Source organism: Ornithorhynchus anatinus, chromosome 4 (genome assembly GCF_004115215.2).
Source record: "Ornithorhynchus anatinus isolate Pmale09 chromosome 4, mOrnAna1.pri.v4, whole genome shotgun sequence".
Taxonomy (NCBI): Eukaryota; Metazoa; Chordata; class Mammalia; order Monotremata; family Ornithorhynchidae; genus Ornithorhynchus; species Ornithorhynchus anatinus.
In genome coordinates this window covers 8,002,970-8,021,674 of record NC_041731.1, presented here as the reverse complement: position 1 = coordinate 8,021,674, position 18,705 = coordinate 8,002,970, and the positions used below count along the sequence as shown (strand labels likewise).

Sequence of the window (18,705 nt, the reverse complement as noted above, 5' to 3'; positions counted from 1 at the left end):
TCCTCCTTCTCCTCCTCCTCCTCCCCTTAAGGCCGGCCCGGATCCTGGCTCCGTGCCTCGGCAGTGGCCCGTGGGTGCCAGGGGCCAGTCAGCCAGCGGCTCGGTGAGTTGGTAACCGGGCGGTTTGGAGGAGGGGGCTCTTGTCCCCCCGGGTCCTTCCAGTGTCCTGGAGGGATGTTTGGAGGAGGGAAGGGTCGTGTGTGTTGGTGCGCGCGGGGGGGTACTTTTGCACATTTGAGGAAGGAGAATCGCCGTCCTGGGACCCAGCTTCACTCGCCCAGGGTCAGGACTCCCAGACTCTCTCCGATTCCTGTCATTCTCCCTGCTTCTCCTCCCTGGTGCTGCCCTCTCCCCCTTTCCTTCATCTCTCCCCACGGACGAGTCCGACTCAGGGGTAGTCTCCCCGTTTCCCCTCTCCAGGGACTGCGTGTCCGTCTCTGACCTTGATTAACTGTGTATCTCCCTCTTATCTCATCCTCCACCCTGACCCGCTGACAGACTTCTACCTCCTCCCCCAACATTGACCCTCATGAGGCCCTTATCGATCTGCTGTCCCCAGGATACGGCCCTACCAGGTTGCCCAAGATGGGAGTCCGCGCACGTCCCCCTGGGCAGGGGGAATCAGAGAGGGCGGGACTGGCACTCGGTCCTCCGCGAAGCCCTCGACTCTGGGGATAAGCCAGGGAGCACTGGACGGGGATGAGGAGGGGCGGACACGAGAGTGTCGGCTGAAAGGGGGAGGACGCGCACTTGGGAGGCGAAGGGAGCCGGATGGAGAGGAAGGGACCCCGAGGGAGGGAGGTGGGGGTGATATGGAGGGCCCTGGAGTGGCCTGGACTGGACGTCAGCTAGACCACAGGGCAGATTGGTGGGTTCATCCTCCTCTCTTGGGGCAGCTATTGGTCCACAACAGAGAGGGTCAAAAGGGTAGAATGGGCCCTTGGTCTACCCTCTCCCTGGAAAGTGAGAGGTCCCAGACTTGGGCGGGGGGGGGGGGGTAGTGTGAAGGCCAAGAGATTGCCAAGATCCCTGTCTCCAACTGGGTCACCCCTCGCCCCTCGGGGCCAACCCCCTCCCCGACGCATACCCCCCCACCACAGCCCACCCAAAGGAGGGGAGGGGAGGGGCAGGGCCGGGGTTAAATTTAGTGTGGGGCGGTGCAGCTGCTGCAGAAAGGTCACCCAGACTGGGAGGGGAGGAGACCCAGGGGGCCGGCCCCGCCTGGGGGGTGGTGGGGGGGTGCCCCAGCCTTTATTAGCCTCCCCAGGCAGAGGGCACAGAAAGGCATCCGCTGCCCCTACCGACTGGACACCAGAGAGGTGAGAGCCTCCGCCCCCTCTCCCCTCCCGCTCCCTCCCCCGAAGCCCTTCACGATAGGGCAAGAGCTGCCCTGCCCCTAGGAGGAGCGCCCCCGGCAGAACTGTGAGGCTGGGCTAGTGCCAGAGCCGAGTGGCTCAGCTGTGCCCGCTGGAGTCCTGCCAACGAGCTCGGAGCAGGGGAACGGGAGAAGGGGCCGGAGCTGCCCCAAGCTTAGGTCTGCCCAAAGACAGCGGGGGCCCCGCCCTCCCTCCCAAGCCCCCACCTGGGCCAGGGTCTCCTCTCCCCCTCCCCGCCACTACCCGCTGGCCTCGCCTCTCCGGCCCTTGGCTCAGCTAAGTTCCGGACGTGGGGCCGGGACTCCTGACTCGCCCCCGCCGCCGGGCCCCCTGTGAGCGGGGAGCGGGTGGTCCCACCTTTGCTCGGACCCTGTTTCCTCCCCCCGTAGATCGGGCATCTCAGCCCACCCCCTACACCTCCCCAGAATCGTTGAGGAGCAAGGGAAGGAAGGGGCGCGGAAACTCCCCGGAGCTCCAGGTAAGAGGCCCAGGGTCGGGGGAGTGCGGGTGGGCAGGGAGGGTAGGTGGGCAGAGGCAGGTGGGCAGAGGCGGAGTGTCCTTGAGACCCTTGGGGACCCTAGGCGGGGGCAATGGGGTCGGGACCAGAGTCGGGGAAAGTCAAGGTCTCGGAGGAGAGGACGTGGGACCCCGGGGAGAGGGATGCGCATTCCCAGGGTCAGGAGAGGGAGGCAGGGAATATCAAGGCTCTGAGGGGCAGCGTCGCAGGGTAGGGCTGCCCCCAGGGGGGCGGAGGGGTGGGTATCCTCTGGCCCTCCGGGTTGGCAGACGAATTGGGCCCATGCGTCTATCCTCAGGCCGAGAGGTCAGTGCGCTCAGAAGCCGTGGTCCCTCCGTGACCGGAGTCTACCCAACTGACCCGTCCCCCGGCGAAGCCTATCGGCTCCCAGCAGCAGGGCTACCCTAGCGAGGGGGAGGTAGATAAGGGGCAGGAGGCGGGACCCCGGCAACCTATCGCCACCTCCCTCCCCGCTCATCTGCCAATCGAGGCCCGGCAGGAAAGGGGAGCCGGGGTCACCCCGTCCGGCCCCACCCCACCCACGAGTCCAGCCGACGCCCCTCTGCCCTGAGTTGCCCCAGGAAGGGGATGCCAGCCCAGTGGCAAGAGCCCGGGCTTGGCGGAGGACGTGGGTTCTGATCCCCGCTCCTCCGCTCGTCAGCTGTGTGACGTGGGGCAAGGCACTTCACTCCCCTGGGCGTCAGTGACCTCATCTGCAAAATGGGGAGGAAGCCTGGGAGCCCCGCGTGGGACACCCTGATTACCTCGGGTCTACCCCAGCGCTTAGAACGGTGCTTGGCACGTAGTAAGCACTTAACAAATACCAACGTAATTATTATTACCCCAGCACTTGGCACATAATAAGCGCTTAACAAATATCCTAATTAGTATTATTCTTCTTCTCAGTTCTCACCCTTGGTTCTGGGGTCCGGTCCTGTCCCCTGCTCCAGCCCCGCCTCCTTACCGTCCCCTCCCTCCCCGGACCCCCCGGGCCCACTTTTCAATCAATCAATCAATCAATACTCTGTAAATGGTCTTCAACCTCACCCTGACCCCAAGTGAAGGGGAGGTGGTATTTATTGGCGGGCCGGGTTGGGGATTCCTCGGAGGGGCTGGCGGCTGGAGGAGGTGGGTCGGGGGGTGGACTGAGGTGGGTCGGAGGGTGGGCTGAGGTGGGAGTCTCCCCCTGGTCCTCACCCACTTCCGGAGGCAGCGCCCGGGGCTCGGCCTCACCAAGTTGCTGTCTCAGGAGTCAAGGTCCGAGAGTCCGAACTTTGGAACCCCCTGGGGCCCACTGGTGGGGGGGGACTTTGGCCGGGGCGGGCCCCGCCCCCTGCATGGTCCTCCTACCTCCAGGGCCCGGCCCGGCCGACGGGACCGGTGTATTATTATAATAATGATGATGATGGTATTTGTTAAGCGCTTACTGTTTGCCAAGCACTATTCTAAGCTCTGGAGTACATACGAGGTGATCAGATTGTCCCACTTGGGGCTCACGGTCTTAATCCCCATTTTGCAGGTGAGGGAACTGAGACCCAGTGAAGTGATTTGTCCACAGTCATGCAGCTGACAAGTGGCGGGGTGGGGGGGATTAGAAACCACGACCTCTGATTACTAAACCTCGGGTTCTTTCCCCTAAGCCACGCCGCTCCTCCAAGGTTTCCCCAGGATGCTGCAGGTGGGGGGCTGCACTGGGGAGGACCCTGGAGGGATTTGAAGGTGTGAAAAGGGCCTCGGCCATTCCCCACCCCAGGTAGGGAGAATGGCTGGGGTGCCCGGGAGCGAACCAGGCGTCCAGGCTCCCGGCACCTTCTCCTCGGCCTTCCGCCCCCCCAGCCGTGGAATGGGTGGAGAATTCCCCCCACCCCCCCTCCGCCCCCATGGATGGGGATTCCGAGCTGGACCCGTTGCCATGGGGAGCGGCCGGGGTGGGGGGTGGGGGGCAGGAGGGCCGGGGGGCCGCGGGGAGAGGACTGGGCCACCAAAATGAGAGGGATGATGAGGGGGCTCGGCCTCCTCCACTCCCTCTTGGGGTAACTGCCCCCTCCCCCTCTTCCTTTCCCTGCAGCCCGCAGGGAGGGGCAAACCAAATGGCTCCATAGTCTGCCCCCTCTCCCCCCCACTGCTCTGCCCTTTTCCCTTTACCCCTCCTCCTCCTCTTCTTCCTCCTCCCTTCCCCTTCCCCACCCTTCTATCCGAGTTCCTCCCTCCTCCCCCCGCATCTGTGTGCCTCTTCACCGCCCCCCCCCCCCATTTGTCTCCTCTCCAGCCCCAGCTCCCCGGAGAGACACAGTGTGTCCGGGCCTTTCCCCGTTCCTAGCAGTGACAGGGACCGATCCCTCCTTCCCGCCCCTCCCCGGGGCAGAGCTTTGCCCGGGCTGGGTCGGCGGGTGGGGCAGGGGCACGAGGCTCGCACCATTCCCAGCTCCAGCGTTTGGCTGCCGGAGACTCCGGTCCCGAGGCTCCGAGCCGGGACAGAGCAGGCGGGTCAGGTCCCACCTTCTCATCCCTGCCCCCCCACCCTCCCCCGGGCACCAGCTCCCCTTGCCCACCCCCGTGCCCCTTCCCTGACCCCTCTCCCTTCTTGTCTTGGCGCCCTCTCCTCCTCTCCACTTTCCTCTTCTTGTCTTTCTTTCTCCCTTTGCCCTCCCACCCCTCCCCTTCCCTTCCCTCCTCCCCCTTCCCTGCCTTGACAGCCCCGGGCATAGTCCCTGTAGCCGCCCCACCCTGGCAGTGCCCCGGGACTAGCGGCCACCGCCTCGGACCCCGGCATGAGAGGGTTTTCCCTGTCGAGGGCTGCCCGGTGGGCAGGTTCACCCCCGGGCCTCCTTGCCCCAGCCTCGCTGAGCCCCCTCCCGTCCCACAGGGCGATGGCGGCGGGCAGCAGGGCAGAGAATGGGCTGCGGGAGAAGGTGCTGACGCTGGAGTCCATGAACCCCTGGGTGAAGCGGGTCGAATACGCCGTCCGTGGACCCATCGTGGTGCGGGCCCTGGAGCTGGAGAAGGAGCTGCAGCAGGTACAAGGAGAGAGCGCCAACCCCTTCTGCCCCGACCGCCCAGTGTTCCCTGCGGAGAGCGCCCCGTCCCACGGGCACCCCTGCCACCCCCTGGCTCCCTGTTGCTTTTCGGCTGCAAGAGCAGCTCCTCTCTGCCACCTCTGCCCAGATCCCGGGCTCCTCGCTCCCTCCCACCCGATCCGCGCACGGGGCCGAGGTGGGACCCCTCGCCCAGGGACCCGGTTTGGGGGTGGGGAGGGAGATGCGGGGGCAGTGCCAACCTCCCTGAGGCTGAGAGCTGCCTCGGCCCCGGTCCCTGACCTTGGGAGACCTCCTTGCCTCTCTCCCCCACCGTCCTCTCCTCCCTCCCGAGGGCACTCCCGGAAACCTAGGCCCAGAAAGAGGGGCGGAGTAGAGCAAGGTGCGATCGGAGACGGAGAGCTAGAGATGGAGTGAGACGCGGAGACCTGAGGAGGGATCGATCCTTGACTTTGATTGTACTCTCCTAATTTCTAGTCCCGCACAGGGCTGGGCACAGAGTAGGAGCTCAGTGAATGCCGATGGATGAGGAGAGAAAAGTGGAGCCAGAGACAGGGACGGGGCAGAGACTGGTTTGCCTGGAATCCAAAGCCCGAGGGACAGAAAAAACCTGGTGGGGTGGAGGAGAAGCGGGGACAGACGCTCTGTCCAGGCTGGCCTGGGGTGTCGGTACCGTGGGACCCAGGCATCCTGCCTCCCAGCTCAGAATACTCTCCGGCCCCCGGGCGGCGGTGAGTGCACAGAGCCAGGGAGTGTGGGCAGACCCAACCTGAACCTGTTCTACCACCCCCGTGGGGCTTCGCGCCCGTCCCCACCCCCTACGACCTCTCCCGGCCCTGCCCCCTCCTTGGATCTTCCCCCTCCCGGGCATCTCGACGGGCGGTCTCGCCATCCGCGAAGCCCGGCGTGATGAGGGGACTCGGTGCCCCGTCGGTGGGCGGCCGCATTCCGCCCAGCGAAAGCCCCGGGGCGGGCAGAGTCGATTCGGCCTCGGAGCTGTGCTTTCCGCCCACCCTCCGGAGCGGAAAGAGAGCTGGACCGGGAAGCGAGGATGAGGAACCATCTTCCCCGGGGGGGGCGGCCAGTGAGGAGAAGGGGGAGGGGTCTGGACTTTCTCGATCCTTTCGATAGCGGCGGCGAGGGAGTAGAGAGCCAGTCTGCCCCAGAGGTCTTATTGAACTCTCACGGTGTGGAGACCATTGTACTAAATGCTTAGGAGAGTACAGTACCCCAATAAACAGCCACATTCTCCCCTGCTCCTACCCCTTTTTCTGGGTCCTGTTTCTGCCAGCCGGGTGGTACGAGGGAGGAGGAGGAGGAGGAGGAGAAGCAGCTGGGCGGGGAGGTGGGCAGGAGAAGGGGACCGGGCAGCGGGACGGGGCGGCCCGGCCGGGTCAGGAGGGCCGAGTCCCTGGGCTGTCCACAGGGTGTCAAGAAGCCGTTCACCGAGGTGATCCGGGCCAACATCGGAGACGCTCACGCCATGGGGCAGAAACCCATCTCCTTCCTGCGTCAGGTAAGGGTCCCCCCACCCCACCCCGGGCTTCACGCCCCCTCGCCTCCGTCCCCTTCAGGTAGGGTCCCGGGCGGTGCCCTGTGCCCACCGTCTGGGGCGGGGGAGGATTCATTTGCCCGGTTCCCAGGTGGGTGTGCCCCAGGCCTGGGGGTGCCGGTTGGCCCTGTACCCACATGTCTGAGTGGTGCAGGTGGTGGCACTGTGCCTGTGCCCGGAGCTCCTGAGCAGTCCTGCCTTCCCCGACGATGCCAAGAAGAAGGCGCAGAGGATCCTACAGGCCTGCGGCGGAGGCAGCCTGGGTGCGTGTCTTGGTTACGCCGGCTCCGTCCCGTCCCCTGCCCCTATAATAATAATGATGTTGGTATTTAGTAAGCGCTTACTACGTGCAGAGCACCGTTCTAAGCGCTGGGGGAGATACAGGGTAATGAGGCTCACAGTCTTCAGCCCCATTTTCCAGATGAGGTCACTGAGGCCCAGAGAAGCGAAGTGACTTGCCCACAGTCACACAGCAGCCAGAGTGGGGATTCGAACCCAAGACCTCCGACTCCCCAGCCCGGGCTCTTTCCGCCGCCGCTTCTCTCTCCACCGGGTTCTGGAGGGGTGGGGTGGATTCGGGCTAGTCTAACCTGGAGTGACCCCACTCCGCCCCTCCCTTAATCCATTTAGAGGAAGGCCGGGGAGGTTCTCCTCAGCGTCTGCGGGTCCTAGGCGATGCAGGCCGCGACTAGAGCGGAGTTACTGGGCCGGTGTAGACATCCCTCCGGTCCTCCCCTCCTGGCGGGGTCCTCTCTCTCCTCCTTGGCCCCGCTCCTACTCGTCGCTCTACCCCCCGCGGCGCCCCCGGCCTTACCCCTCGTCTCTCCGCCGGCCCTGGCCCAGGGGCGTACAGCGCCAGCCCGGGCATCGACCTCATCCGGCAGGACGTGGCCCACTACATCGAGCAGCGGGATGGGGGCATCCGTTCCGACCCCGCCAACATCTTCCTGTCCACCGGCGCCAGCGATGCCATTGTGGTATGCGTCCGGGGGCCCGGCCCCCTGCTTCGCCGCGTCCCTCCTCGGCGGCTCCCCGGTCCTCGGAGGGCAGCGGCACAGAGCCGGCATTGTGCCCGGCTGGCAGAGGGAGGGGGCGGGGCCGGCTCCGGGCCAGAGCCCGGAGCACGGGGCACCGTGGGGCGTGGGGGCGTCGGGGGGGGGGAAGGGCGAGGGCCGCCGGTCACCCTGGGGACCCTGCCCCGCTTTCCCTCCCCGCGGGCGTCGGGCCGCCGACCCTCTCTCCGTCCCTCCTCAGACGATGCTGAAGCTTCTGGTGGCCGGAGAGGGCCAGGGGCGGACGGGCGTGTTGATCCCCATCCCCCAGTACCCGCTCTACTCGGCCGCCCTGGCCGAGCTCAACGCCGTCCAGGTCAACTACTACCTGGATGAGGAGCACGACTGGGCGCTGGATGTGGGCGAGCTGCGACGGGCGCTTAACCACGCCCGCGGCTACTGCCGGCCCAAGGTGCTGTGCATCATCAACCCAGGGAACCCTACAGGTAGGCAGCGCCCCCTTCTCCGGGCCGCCCTCCGACGCTGAGGATCCGCTCTCCTTCTTTCCCAACTTCTCGTCTCCCCCTCTAGACCGTAAGCTCGTTGGGGGCAGGAAATACGTCTAATTATTATTATTATTATTATTATTATTATTATTGTTGTACTCTCCCAAGCGGTCAGTACAGTGTTCTGCCCACAGGAAGTGCTCAATAAATACGTCTATTCCTGCCCTCGTCTCTGCCTCCCAGATGCAGGATCTGTCCTCTCCCCTCCTTTTCTCCCCACGAACGGGGGCCGGCTCCTGACCTCGCTCCCCGACCCCCTCCCCACCCCAGGGCAGGTGCAGAGCCGCCGGTGCATCGAGGACGTGATTCGCTTCGCCATGGAGGAGCGGCTCTTCCTCATGGCCGATGAGGTGAGGGGACAGGGCGGCTCTCCCGGGGCCGGGGGACCCCACCCGGCCGGAGGTTCCCTCGATCGATCTCAGTAGCCCCCCCGCTCCCCGTTCTCCACGTTTAGGAGGCTGGCAGGAATCCCACGGTCTTCCCCTCCTATCCGGGAGCCCCCGTCGGACGTGACGGGCGGGAGGCGGCCGGTGGGACTTCGGACTGGGGTGGTCGGGGCCCTAGGGGCGGGACGGGACGGCGGACCCGGGTTGGACGGACCCCGTCTTGCGTCTCCTACAGGTATACCAGGATAACGTGTACGCCGAGGGCTCCCAGTTCCACTCGTTCAAGAAGGTGCTGATGGAGATGGGGCCGCCCTACTCCCAACAGCTAGAACTGGCCTCCTTCCACTCCACTTCCAAAGGCTTCATGGGAGAGTAAGTCTTGGCCCCGGTCCCCGGGTCCCTCCCTCCTTCCGGCCGGGGGTCCGTCCTGCACACCCCCTCTAGGCTGTTAGCTCACTGCGGGCGGGGAACGCGCCTCTTTATTGTTGCGTCGTACTCTCCCGAGCGCTTGGCACACCGAAAGCGCTCCATCAATCCGATCGAATGCGTGAAACCTTCCCCAGGTGCGGGTTCCGGGGAGGCTACATGGAGGTGGTGAACTTAGACCCCGACGTCAAGCAGCAGTTGTCCAAGCTGGTGTCGGTGCGGCTGTGCCCTCCCGTGCCCGGCCAGGCCCTGCTGGATGTGGTGGTCAGCCCCCCTCAGCCCGGGGACCCCTCCTACCGGCAGTTCCAGGGGGTGAGCGCGGGGCCGGGGATCCCCCGGACCAGGCTGATCCCGGAGGGTGCGGGCCGGAAGGGCGGAGGGGGGGCTGGCGGGACCTGGATCGGGTGGGGCGAGGCTCCCCTGAGGTTGATCCTCTGGGGCGAAGCTCCCCTCCCCGCCACGCTGCTCCTGAAGCCGCGACCCTCTTTCCCCCCACCCCAGGAGAAGCAGGCGGTGCTGAAAGCCCTGGCGGAGAAGGCTCGGCTGACGGAAAGCGTCTTCAACCAGGCCCCGGGCATCCGCTGCAATCCCGTGCAGGGCGCCATGTACTCCTTCCCCCGCATCTCGCTGCCCGCCCGAGCCCTGGAGCGAGCACAGGTCTGGGGGGTCCCGCCCGGGCCGGGGCCGGGGAGGAGGGCCCTCCCGTGCCTCTGACGCCCCCTTATCTCCCCCCAAATCTAACCCCGTCCGCCCCCGCCTCCAGGAGCTGGGCCAGGCCCCGGACATGTTCTTCTGCATGAGGCTGCTCGAGGAGACGGGCATCTGCGTGGTGCCCGGCAGCGGCTTTGGCCAGAAGGAGGGGACCTACCACTTCAGGTGAGAGCCGGACCCCCACGGGGCTGGGTTCCCCGGCTTCTAGAATCCCAATTACCGCCCCCCCCGCCGCCCCCCCCCATCCTCTCTCACGCCCTCAATCGATCGGCGGGATTTATGGAGCCCTCTCTGTGGGCAGATCACTACGCTGAACTCTGGGGCGAGTACAGCAGCAGAGGTGGTAGCGGGTGATCTCTGCCCACCGGTCTAGCGGGGGGATCAGCCCCTCCCCTCCAGTCACCCCGAGCCCTCCCCATCCGCCCTGTCTCTCTGCCAGGATGACCATCCTCCCCCCCTTGGACAAACTGCGCACTGTCCTGGAGAAACTGACCCAGTTCCACGCCAGGTTCACCAAGGAGTTCTCCTAATGGCGTCGGGGGCCAGCCACCCAGCCCCAGCCGCCCTGCCCCGCGGACACCAGCCCCTCTCCCTGAGGGGGCGGGCCCCCTCAGGGCTGAACCAGGACCCTCCTTTCCTCGGTGCCAGCGGTCCCGCGGGCCCCCGTGCCCCTTCCCATCACCCTCCAGCGCGCTCCTCAGTCCCCACAGCCCGATGCCAGGGCTCGACGAGAGGGAGCTCGGGGCCGGGTCGCACGATGAGAGAGACGGTGCGCTGGGGCCGGGCCAGGGCACGGCGGCTCCGACCCGGATCTCTGGACTGTGCCCGCGAGACGTTCCCCCTACTCCCCTGGGCTCCAGGAAGGGGACCCCTGAGTCTGGAACCCAAATCTGGCATGGTGAAGCTGGGATGACCGTGCCTTGGGGGCCTAAGCTTCCTCCTGGTAACCCAATAAAACCACCCAAGTCACGTAGCTGCGTCGGGCTCTTGGTGTATTTTTTAAAAATGGTTTATAAGTTCTCACTCTGGCCAGGCACTGTGCTAAGTGGTGGGGTAGATACAAGGTCATCAGTCCACGTCCCACAGGTTGGATGCAGTCCACGTCCCACACCGGGCTCACAGTCCCAGTCCTCGTTTTACAATCAAGGTGACCGCGGCACAGAGAAGCGAAGCGACTCGCTCAAGGTTACGCAGCAGAGTGGAGTCAGGATTGGAACCTGTGACCTTCTGACTCCCAGGCCCATCTCCTATCCCCTAGGCCATGCCGCTTCTCAGCATGGGGAGTGAATGGGGGCCTGAGGTCCCTTGCTCCCAATAGTGTTGGTGGGTAGTGGCTATAGTGTTAAGTGCTTACGATGTGCAAAACACTGTACTAAGCCCTGGGAAAGGGATACGTGGGCTGAGCTATAAACCGTTCCGCGCCCCCGGGAGCTCGCAACCTAATAAGAACAGGAACAGGGGAGGGGGGTAGCAGATAAATAAGGAAAGCTGGTTGGAGGCTGGGCTGGGGCTGGGAAGGCAGGGGGTGCAAACCGGAGACTGGGCGTGGGCCGTGTATACTTGCGTAGTTGTCCGTGTGCACGGAAGCACACGCTTCCGTCTGGCTCTAGCTCGGAGCAGGGGAGGGCGTAGCCAACTAGTCTGGACTGGAGAGTCATTCATTCAGTCGGATTTATTGAGCGCTTACTGTGTGTGGAGCTCTGCACTAAGTCCTGGGGAGAGTACAATAGTAAGTCCTTCCATCTGTGGAGGAAGAGTAGATTTTAAGGAGCGGAAGGGCCTCTGCCGCCTCCACCTCCGCTGACCCGAAACAGCCCCAGGCTCCAGTCCCTCGGCAGCCCTTTGCCATCCCGTTGCCTCACTCGGGGGCGGCTGTGGGAAAGCGGCGCCCCGAGGGCAGCAGGGGCCGGGCAGACGTGTGACGAGAAGCGTGGCGAGTGGATGGCTGCCAGCCGGCTCACCCCATCCCACCCATCCGGCTGGACGTTGCCGCAGGAGAGAGAGAGGGAAGTCAAGCTGGTCAGCCGGAGGGTCCTGGGTGTCCAGCTGGGTGCCCTGGCTCAAAGCTGGAGGCTCCCCTACCCTCCAGAGCCCAGGAACCTGCCCTGATTGACCCCACGGCAAGGCGGGCCTGCAGACCAGTGCTTTGGGCTTGTTCATTCATCCATTCATTCATTCAATCAGCTATTTATTGAGCACCTCCTGTAATCATAATAATAATAATGTTGGTATTTGTTAAGCGCTTACTATATGTGCAGAGCACTGTTCTAAGCGCTGGGGTAGACACAGGGGAATCAGTGTGCAGACCACTGTACTAAGTGCTTGGGTAAGTACATTGCAACAATAAAGAGGGACCGTCCGTTAGTACAGCCCTGCGTCCCGCTACCGAACCACTAAGCCCCAAGGTCCTAACCCTGCGATTCTTTCTTTAAAGTGCAATTGTTTTGAAAGTGTTCCCATTTATTAATCCTGCTGCTAATAATATCTGTTGAGGGCTTAGTATTTGCTAAGCACTGGACTACGGGCTGTGTTGGTTAATGAGATAGGTGGGACAGTTTCTATCGCGCATGGGGCTCCCAGTGTAAGTGGGAGGGAGACTAGGTATTAAATTCCCACTTTACAGCTGAGGAAACTGAGGGTCAGTGAAGCGGCTTGCCCGAGGTCACCCATCAGTCAGGGGGCAGAGCCGGGATTAGAACCCAGGACACCTACTCGCCCTAGACCGTGCTGCTTCTGTCACCGGCAGGGGCACGGGAGGCTTCCCGGAGGGTCTGGGAGCTGAATCGGCCTCACGGAGGCGTATACGAACCCGAGCCAGCTCCGGTTGTGCATTTGGGTACTTTAGCGGACGCGGCGGTTCCCTTGTCACGTGGAGGTGCCCAACAGACCGTGCCCTCTCTGCCCATCGGATGTTACCGACCAGTCCCAGGCATACGGTTCATTGCGTCAACATCGATTTTTGGTATTTTGACCTTTTAAAAAAAAAATCTGCATTTTCCGGTATCTCTGACCCTCCACTTGGGTTCACTCCCCGCCTACACCCCGTGATATAAGGGAGAGAGGTTATCGGTGTCCCAGAGAGACTCACTCGTCGGGCTCTGTTGGGCTCGTTGCTGCCTCAAAACGGGACAGACCCCGCTCAATGGCCTTGGGGTGGACAGAAACGCTCCTCATCCTCTGGAGGCCCCAGCCTGTCCACCCCACAGATGGGAGCAGGGATGGATAAAAGGGAATGGGGTTGGTTTAGGAAGAGATTGGAAGCAGGGGCTTGGGGCAAGATGAGCTGGGGCTGGGGGAGGGATGCGTCCTAGCTGCTGCGCAGCTCTCCCTTACCCCTCACCTCCCACGGTCTCCTGAGGAAGGTGAGGATGGACTGGAACCCAGAGAGGGTCAGCAACTGGTTCAAGGACAAACAGCAGTGGGTCAACGCGAGGATGGTAGAGGTCTCTCTTCCGGGGTTCAGTCCTCTCTGCATCTGAAGGCCCAGCCAGGCCCCTAACTAGGCACCAGAATCCTCGACTTGGGGGGGGGGTCTTGGCTTTGTGCTTGACAGTCCAAGCTTGACCCGGGTGGATCTAAGGACAAGGAAGGCCTGGGTAAGGCCGGCTCCCATGCACCAGAGGGGAAACCGAGGTACAGAATGAGGCAGGGACTTCAGGTAGGACCCGGGTGTTCTCACTCATCCCTCTCCCCCCGAGCGGTGCCCCACCCCTTTCCTTAAATGCAGCTACCCCCACCTTCCCTAAGCCACTTCGTCCAGTCATTCACTCATTCCATAGTATTTATTGAGCGCTTACTATGTGCAGAGCACCGGACTAAGCGCTTGGAATGGACAATTGGGCAACAGAGAGAAACCATCCCTGCCCAATGACGGGCTCACAGTCTAAATCAGGGAGACAGACAGCAAAGCCAAAGCAAAAACAAGACTGCATCATCAAGATAAGTAGAATCAAGGGGAGGTACACCTCATTAACAAAATAAATAGGGTAACAGATAATATCTACAAATGAGCACAGTGCTGAAGGGAGGGGGAGCAGAGGGAAAGGGGGGGGCCCAGCCTGGGCAGGCCTCCTGGAGGAGGTGAGCTCTCAGGGCGGTTTGAAGAGGGGAAGAGAGTTTGGCGACCCCATTAACTTGCATTCATTCATTCAATGCTATTTGTTGAGCGCTTACTATGTGCAGAGCACTGTACTAAGCGCTTGGAATGGACAAATCGGTAACAGAGAGAGACCCTCCCTGCCCTTCGACGGGCTTACAGTCTAATCGGGGGAGACGGACAGACAAGAACAATGGCGATAAATAGCGTCGAGGGGAAGAACATCTCATAGAAACAATCGCAAATATAATGGAATCAGGGTGATGTACATCTCCCCCAGCGCTCAGAACAGCGCTTGACACATAGGAAGCGCTTAACAGAGAAGCAGCGTGGCTCAGTGGAAAGAGCACGGGCTTTGGAGTCAGAGGTCATGAGTTCAAATCCCAGCTCCGCCACTTGTCAGCTGTGTGACTCTGGGCAAGTCACTTAACTTCTCTGTGCCTCAGTTACCTCATCTGTAAAATGGGGATTAAGACTGTGAGCCCCACGTGGGACAACCTGATTCCCTTGTGTCTACCCCAGCGCTTAGAACAGTGCTCGGCACATAGTAAGCGCATAACAAATACCAACATTATTATTAAGAAGTGCCAGCAGGCTGATGATGATGAGTGAGTCCGGAGGCTCCCGCTAGGAGGCACCAGAGCGCCCTCCGGCCCGCCCCGGGGAGTCCGAGGAACCCGGAGTTGGGCTCTCTAGCCGGCGCCTCTTATCTCTATGATCCCAGTAGTGGGGCTGGGTGGGAGGGGGGAGTCCTCCAGAGCCATAGAGGAGAGGAGGGAAGGAGCGTCCCCCCCCGGGGTCATAGAGAGGAGGCAGAGCGGGCGGCTAGAAGGGCGCTGGGGGGGACTGGAGGAGCGGCCGTCTGCCCCCCCCCCCGGAGGCCTGCTCTGTGGCCCTGGAGGAGCGGCCGGGCTGCTTTGACCGGTCCTTTTTGTGGGAGCATCTTGCCTACCTCCGCAGCCAATCCCCGTCCCCCATCCTGGGGGCTGCGGCCAATGGGAGAGCGGGATCCCCCTCCCCTCCAGAGGCCACAACCCCGGGGACCCCCGTCCCCCCTTCCCATTGGCTGAGGGCACGTGGGCCGGCCCCCTCCCCCTCCCCCCTGGACCCCTTTTGGAGAGGAGGGGGCTGCCGGGACCTGTGTCCATCCTGGGTCTTTGGGGGGGTTTCCTGAAGCCCCCCATTCCCACCCCTCGACCCTTTTTGGAGAGGAGGGGGCTGCCGGGACCTGTGTCCATCTTGGGTCTTGGGGGAGTCCCCTGAAGCCCCCCACCCCTGGACCCTTTTTGGGGAGGAGGGGGCTGCCGGGACCTGGGTCCATCCTGGGTCTTTGGGGGGGGTCCCCTGAAGCCCCCCATTCCCACCCCTGGACCCTTTTTGGAGAGGAGGGGGCTGCCGGGACCTGGGTCCATCCTGGGTCTTAGGGGGGTCCCCTGAAGCCCCCCACCCCTGGTCCCCTTTTGGAGAGGAGGGGGCTGCCGGGACCTGGGTCCATCCTGGGTTTTGGAGGGGGGGTTTCCTGAAGCCCCCCTCTCCCACCCCTGGACCCATTTTGGAGAGGAGGGGACTGCCGGGACCTGGGTCCATCCTGGGTCTTGGGGGGGGGGGTCCCCTGAAGCCCCCCACCCCTGGACCCCTTTTGGAGAGGAGGGGGCTGCCGGGACACGGATCCATCTCGGGTCTTCTTAGGGGGGTCGGCTGAAGCTCCCCCCGGGCAGGGGGCTGGACCCAATGGGAGATGGGGGGTCGTCCATCCTAGGAGTCCCTAGGCCCCGCCTGGCACCGCCCCCGTGCCCTAACCCCCCAGCTCCACGGCCGCGTGGGGAGGGGGTGGGAGGGGCGGCCCCGGGCGGCCCCGCGAAAGCCAAGCTGGTCCTCCTCGGTCTGCTGTACCTGGTGCAGGGGATGCCCTACGGGCTCCAGTCCGGCCTGCTGCCCGTTTACCTGCGCTCCCGCGGCCTCTCGCTGACCCGCATCGGCCTGACCAAGGTGCTCTACCTGCCCTGGCTGCTCAAGGTGGCCTGGGCCCCGCTGGTGGACCAGCGGGGCTCCAAGCGGGCCTGGTTGGCCCTGAGCACCGTGGCGCTGGCCGGGACCTGGGCCGCCTGTGCCGCCCTGCCCCCCGAGACCCACTTCGGGCCGTTGGCGGGCGCCCTGCTGCTCATGAACCTGTGCGCCTCGGTGCAGGACGTGGCCGTGGACGGGCTGGCCGTGCGGCTGCTGGCCCCCCACGAGGTGGGCCTGGGCAACACGGTGCAGGTGGTGGGCTACAAGCTGGGCTCCCTGCTGGCCGGCGGCGGGCTGCTCACCGTCGTGCACCTCCTGGGCTGGGGGCCCCTCTTCACGCTCCTGGCTCTCGCTTACCTGGCGGCCGCCGGCGCGGCCTGGCGCGCCCCTCCCCTGCGTCCGGACCCCGGCGCCCCGGCCGCTGCCCCCCGGTGCCCTCGTCCTGCGCCCCCGAGCCCCTCCCACCTCCTCCGCGCCCTCCTGGAGGTGACCGGGACCCTCTGGACGGCCGGGTTCGTGCTGCTGTACAAGCTGGGTGAGTGTCCGGGGGGCTGAGAGAGGAGGAGGAGGCGGCGGCGGGGCCTCGTGGAAGGAGCACGGGCCTGGGAGTCGGAGGACCTGGGTTCTCGTCTCGGCCACTTGCCTGCTGTGCGACCTCGGGCAGGCCGCTTCTCTGGGCCTCAGTTTCCTCACCCGTAAGTGGGGGACTCGCTACTTAGACCGTGAGCCCCGTGTGGAACAGGGACTGTACCCGGACTGATTAACCTCAGCACTTAGAACTGGCCGCGACATGTAATAAGCTCTTAACAAATACCATTTTTATTAAACCCCCCAAAAAAGGGGCTTTGGAAGTTGTGGGGATGAGAGAGAATCTCAGAGAACCCTCCTCTCCATTCCATTCCCGGAGGCCTCCTGCCTCTCTCTCTCTCTCTCTCCAGTCCCCACTCTCCAGCCCGTATTTCCCTTGGCCGGTCAATGGGCCTCTTGCCATCACTCCGCCCCCTCCCCCTTGTTCCGCCCTTTCTCCCCTGTCTCTCTCTCCCCATTTTTCTCCATCCTTTGTTTTTCCTCTTCTTCAATCAGTGGTATTTTTTGAGCGCTTACTGTGTGTACTGAGTGCTTTGGAGAGTGCAGTATAACAGAGTATAACATCCCTGCCCACATTCTTAGTGTCTCTCCCTCGTCCCAGTTTCAGTCCCCCCTCACTGTGTGTGTCTCTGTCTCTGCCATCTCCCCCCTCCTCCACGCCTCCCACCAGGTGAGCAGGGAGCCAGCGGCATATTTCCTCTCTTCCTGCTGGACCGAGGGATGTCCGCCCGGGAACTGGGCCTCTGGAACGGGATCGTGGCCGTGGGCTTCTCCATCACGGGGTCCTCCCTGGCCGGAGTGTTCCTGGCCAAACACAGGTGACCCCACTGACCCCCAGCCCCTCCGGCTCGTCGTCCCGGCCCTCCTCTCCCTCCCTAATCCTCCCCCTGCTCGGGGGCCCGGGTCGGATCGGCTCGTGTGTCGGGGAGGGGGAGGGGGTGGCTTGCTTGGATGTCTGGGTGGGAGGGGGCTGGATGGGGGTAGGGAAGAAGCTGAGGAGTTCCACCCTGGGTTTGGGCCGGTTTGGAGGGCGTCGGGACAGATGGACGGGCAAGAAGACCTCAACCTCTTTCCCTCCCCCTCGCAGACAGCCGCTCCTGGTCCTCAGGCCCCTGCTGCTGCTGCGACTGGGTGGCCTGGTTTTCCAGTCAGCCCTGCTCTTCACCTTTGACGGGTCCAAGGCTTTCTTCCGAGGTGAGCCCGCCGACCCTCGGCGGGGCCCCGGGCCCCCGCGCTGGGGATGGGGGCTGGAGCCGGCCAGGCCCTCCCCGTCCCGAGGGGTCGGCGCCCTCCCCCAACCCCGTGCCACCGCCTTTTCTCTCTCCCCTTCAGGGGCTGCGGTGCTCAGCATCTGCCTGCAGCACTTCGTGGGCGGGCTGGTCACCACCCTGACCTTCAGCCTCATGATGCACTGCTCCCAGCGTGCGGACGAAGCTATCCAGGTAGCGGCTCCGAACGCGGGAGCAAACTCCTCTCCCTCCCAAGGAAGATGGGGGCTGGGGGCTGCCGGGGTTCAGGGCTCCCCGGGCTCTCTTTCCCAGCGGGTCCCCCGTTCCCCTCGCCACACTGAGGGGCTCCCGGGTGGGTGGCGGGGGGTCTGCAAACCTCTGCGGGCAGTGTGCTGGGAGCCCTGTGGCGGTCGCTCCAGCTGGCCCCGATGCTCAGGAGGGAGAAGAGGAGCCTTTTGGGTCCGGGGGACTCTCCCTGGGTGTGCTGGGATGGGTGCCCCAGTGCCCCGAAGGCCAGAGTAGAGCTGGCGTAGGGGCGGAGCAGGCTGGGACGGGTGCCCGAGTGTCCTGAAGGCTGGGATAGAGCGGGGGTAGGTGCCCCGAAGGCCGGGGTAGAACTGGGGTAGGAGCAGGGCATTCCGGGTCAGGTGTCCCGATGCCCCGAAGGCAAGGGTAGGAGCGGGGCACGGTGGGATGGGTGCCCAGCGCGCCAGAGGCGAGGAGCGTGCCGGGGCCAAAAGTAGGGGGCTACGGAGAGGGATCCTGAAGCCGTCTCCCCCTCCCTAGGCCACACATTACAGCTTCCTGGCCACGCTGGAGCTGGTGGGGAAACTGCTGCTGAGCACGGTGGCTGGGGGGCTGGTGGACAGGGCGGGCCCGGAGCCCTGCTTCGGGCTCTTCCTCGCCCTGTCCCTGGCAGCTGTGCTGTACCTGGACCGCGCGCCCGGCTCCCTCGGCTGACGGACAGGCTGGCGGGGAGAGGGGACCCTCGCTTCTCCAGCCCACGAGACGAGACCTCGGCGCTCCAGCCCCCTCGGGCTCCCCGTGGCCGAGGCGCCCGGGCCCGCCCCGCTCCGGACCTTCCCCTCGGGGCAGTGGGATAGGACTGGCCGAGCCGGGCCGGGCCGAGGGTCGGGGGGCGGGAAGCTGGGGGGGGACCGCCCGGGGCCGGCAGAGATGGGGAAGGAAATAAAGTTCATCTTGGTTATTACAGCTCCGTCTTTC

At 64.3% G+C, this 18,705-nt stretch overlaps 2 protein-coding genes across 6 annotated transcripts; both read left to right on the top strand.

The window, feature by feature from the left end:
* The first annotated feature begins 1,244 nt into the window (after positions 1–1,244).
* GPT (glutamic--pyruvic transaminase) lies at positions 1,245–10,534 on the top strand. Of its 5 annotated transcripts, none has more exons than XM_029062548.1 (13): positions 1,245–1,319; positions 1,766–1,854; positions 4,760–4,910; positions 6,355–6,444; positions 6,635–6,743; positions 7,324–7,457; positions 7,735–7,978; positions 8,309–8,388; positions 8,660–8,796; positions 8,988–9,162; positions 9,352–9,507; positions 9,614–9,726; positions 10,001–10,534. In XM_029062548.1, exons 3-13 carry the CDS (start codon positions 4,764–4,766, stop codon positions 10,089–10,091), a joined length of 1,476 nt encoding a protein of 491 aa, XP_028918381.1. In that variant the 5' UTR covers positions 1,245–1,319; positions 1,766–1,854; positions 4,760–4,763; the 3' UTR covers positions 10,092–10,534. The 5 variants fall into 5 exon arrangements, with proteins under 5 accessions (XP_028918381.1, XP_028918384.1, XP_028918382.1 ...); XM_029062551.2 differs by having other exon boundaries at positions 1,285–1,319; positions 1,802–1,854; XM_029062549.2 differs by lacking the exon at positions 1,245–1,319 and having other exon boundaries at positions 1,643–1,854.
* Positions 10,535–14,495: 3,961 nt separating this feature from the next.
* Positions 14,496–18,618, top strand: MFSD3 (major facilitator superfamily domain containing 3). Its single transcript, XM_029063143.1, has 5 exons — positions 14,496–16,199; positions 16,923–17,070; positions 17,340–17,446; positions 17,585–17,694; positions 18,268–18,618. Exons 1-5 carry the CDS (start codon positions 15,389–15,391, stop codon positions 18,439–18,441), a joined length of 1,350 nt encoding a protein of 449 aa, XP_028918976.1. The 5' UTR covers positions 14,496–15,388; the 3' UTR covers positions 18,442–18,618.
* The last annotated feature ends 87 nt before the right edge of the window (positions 18,619–18,705 follow it).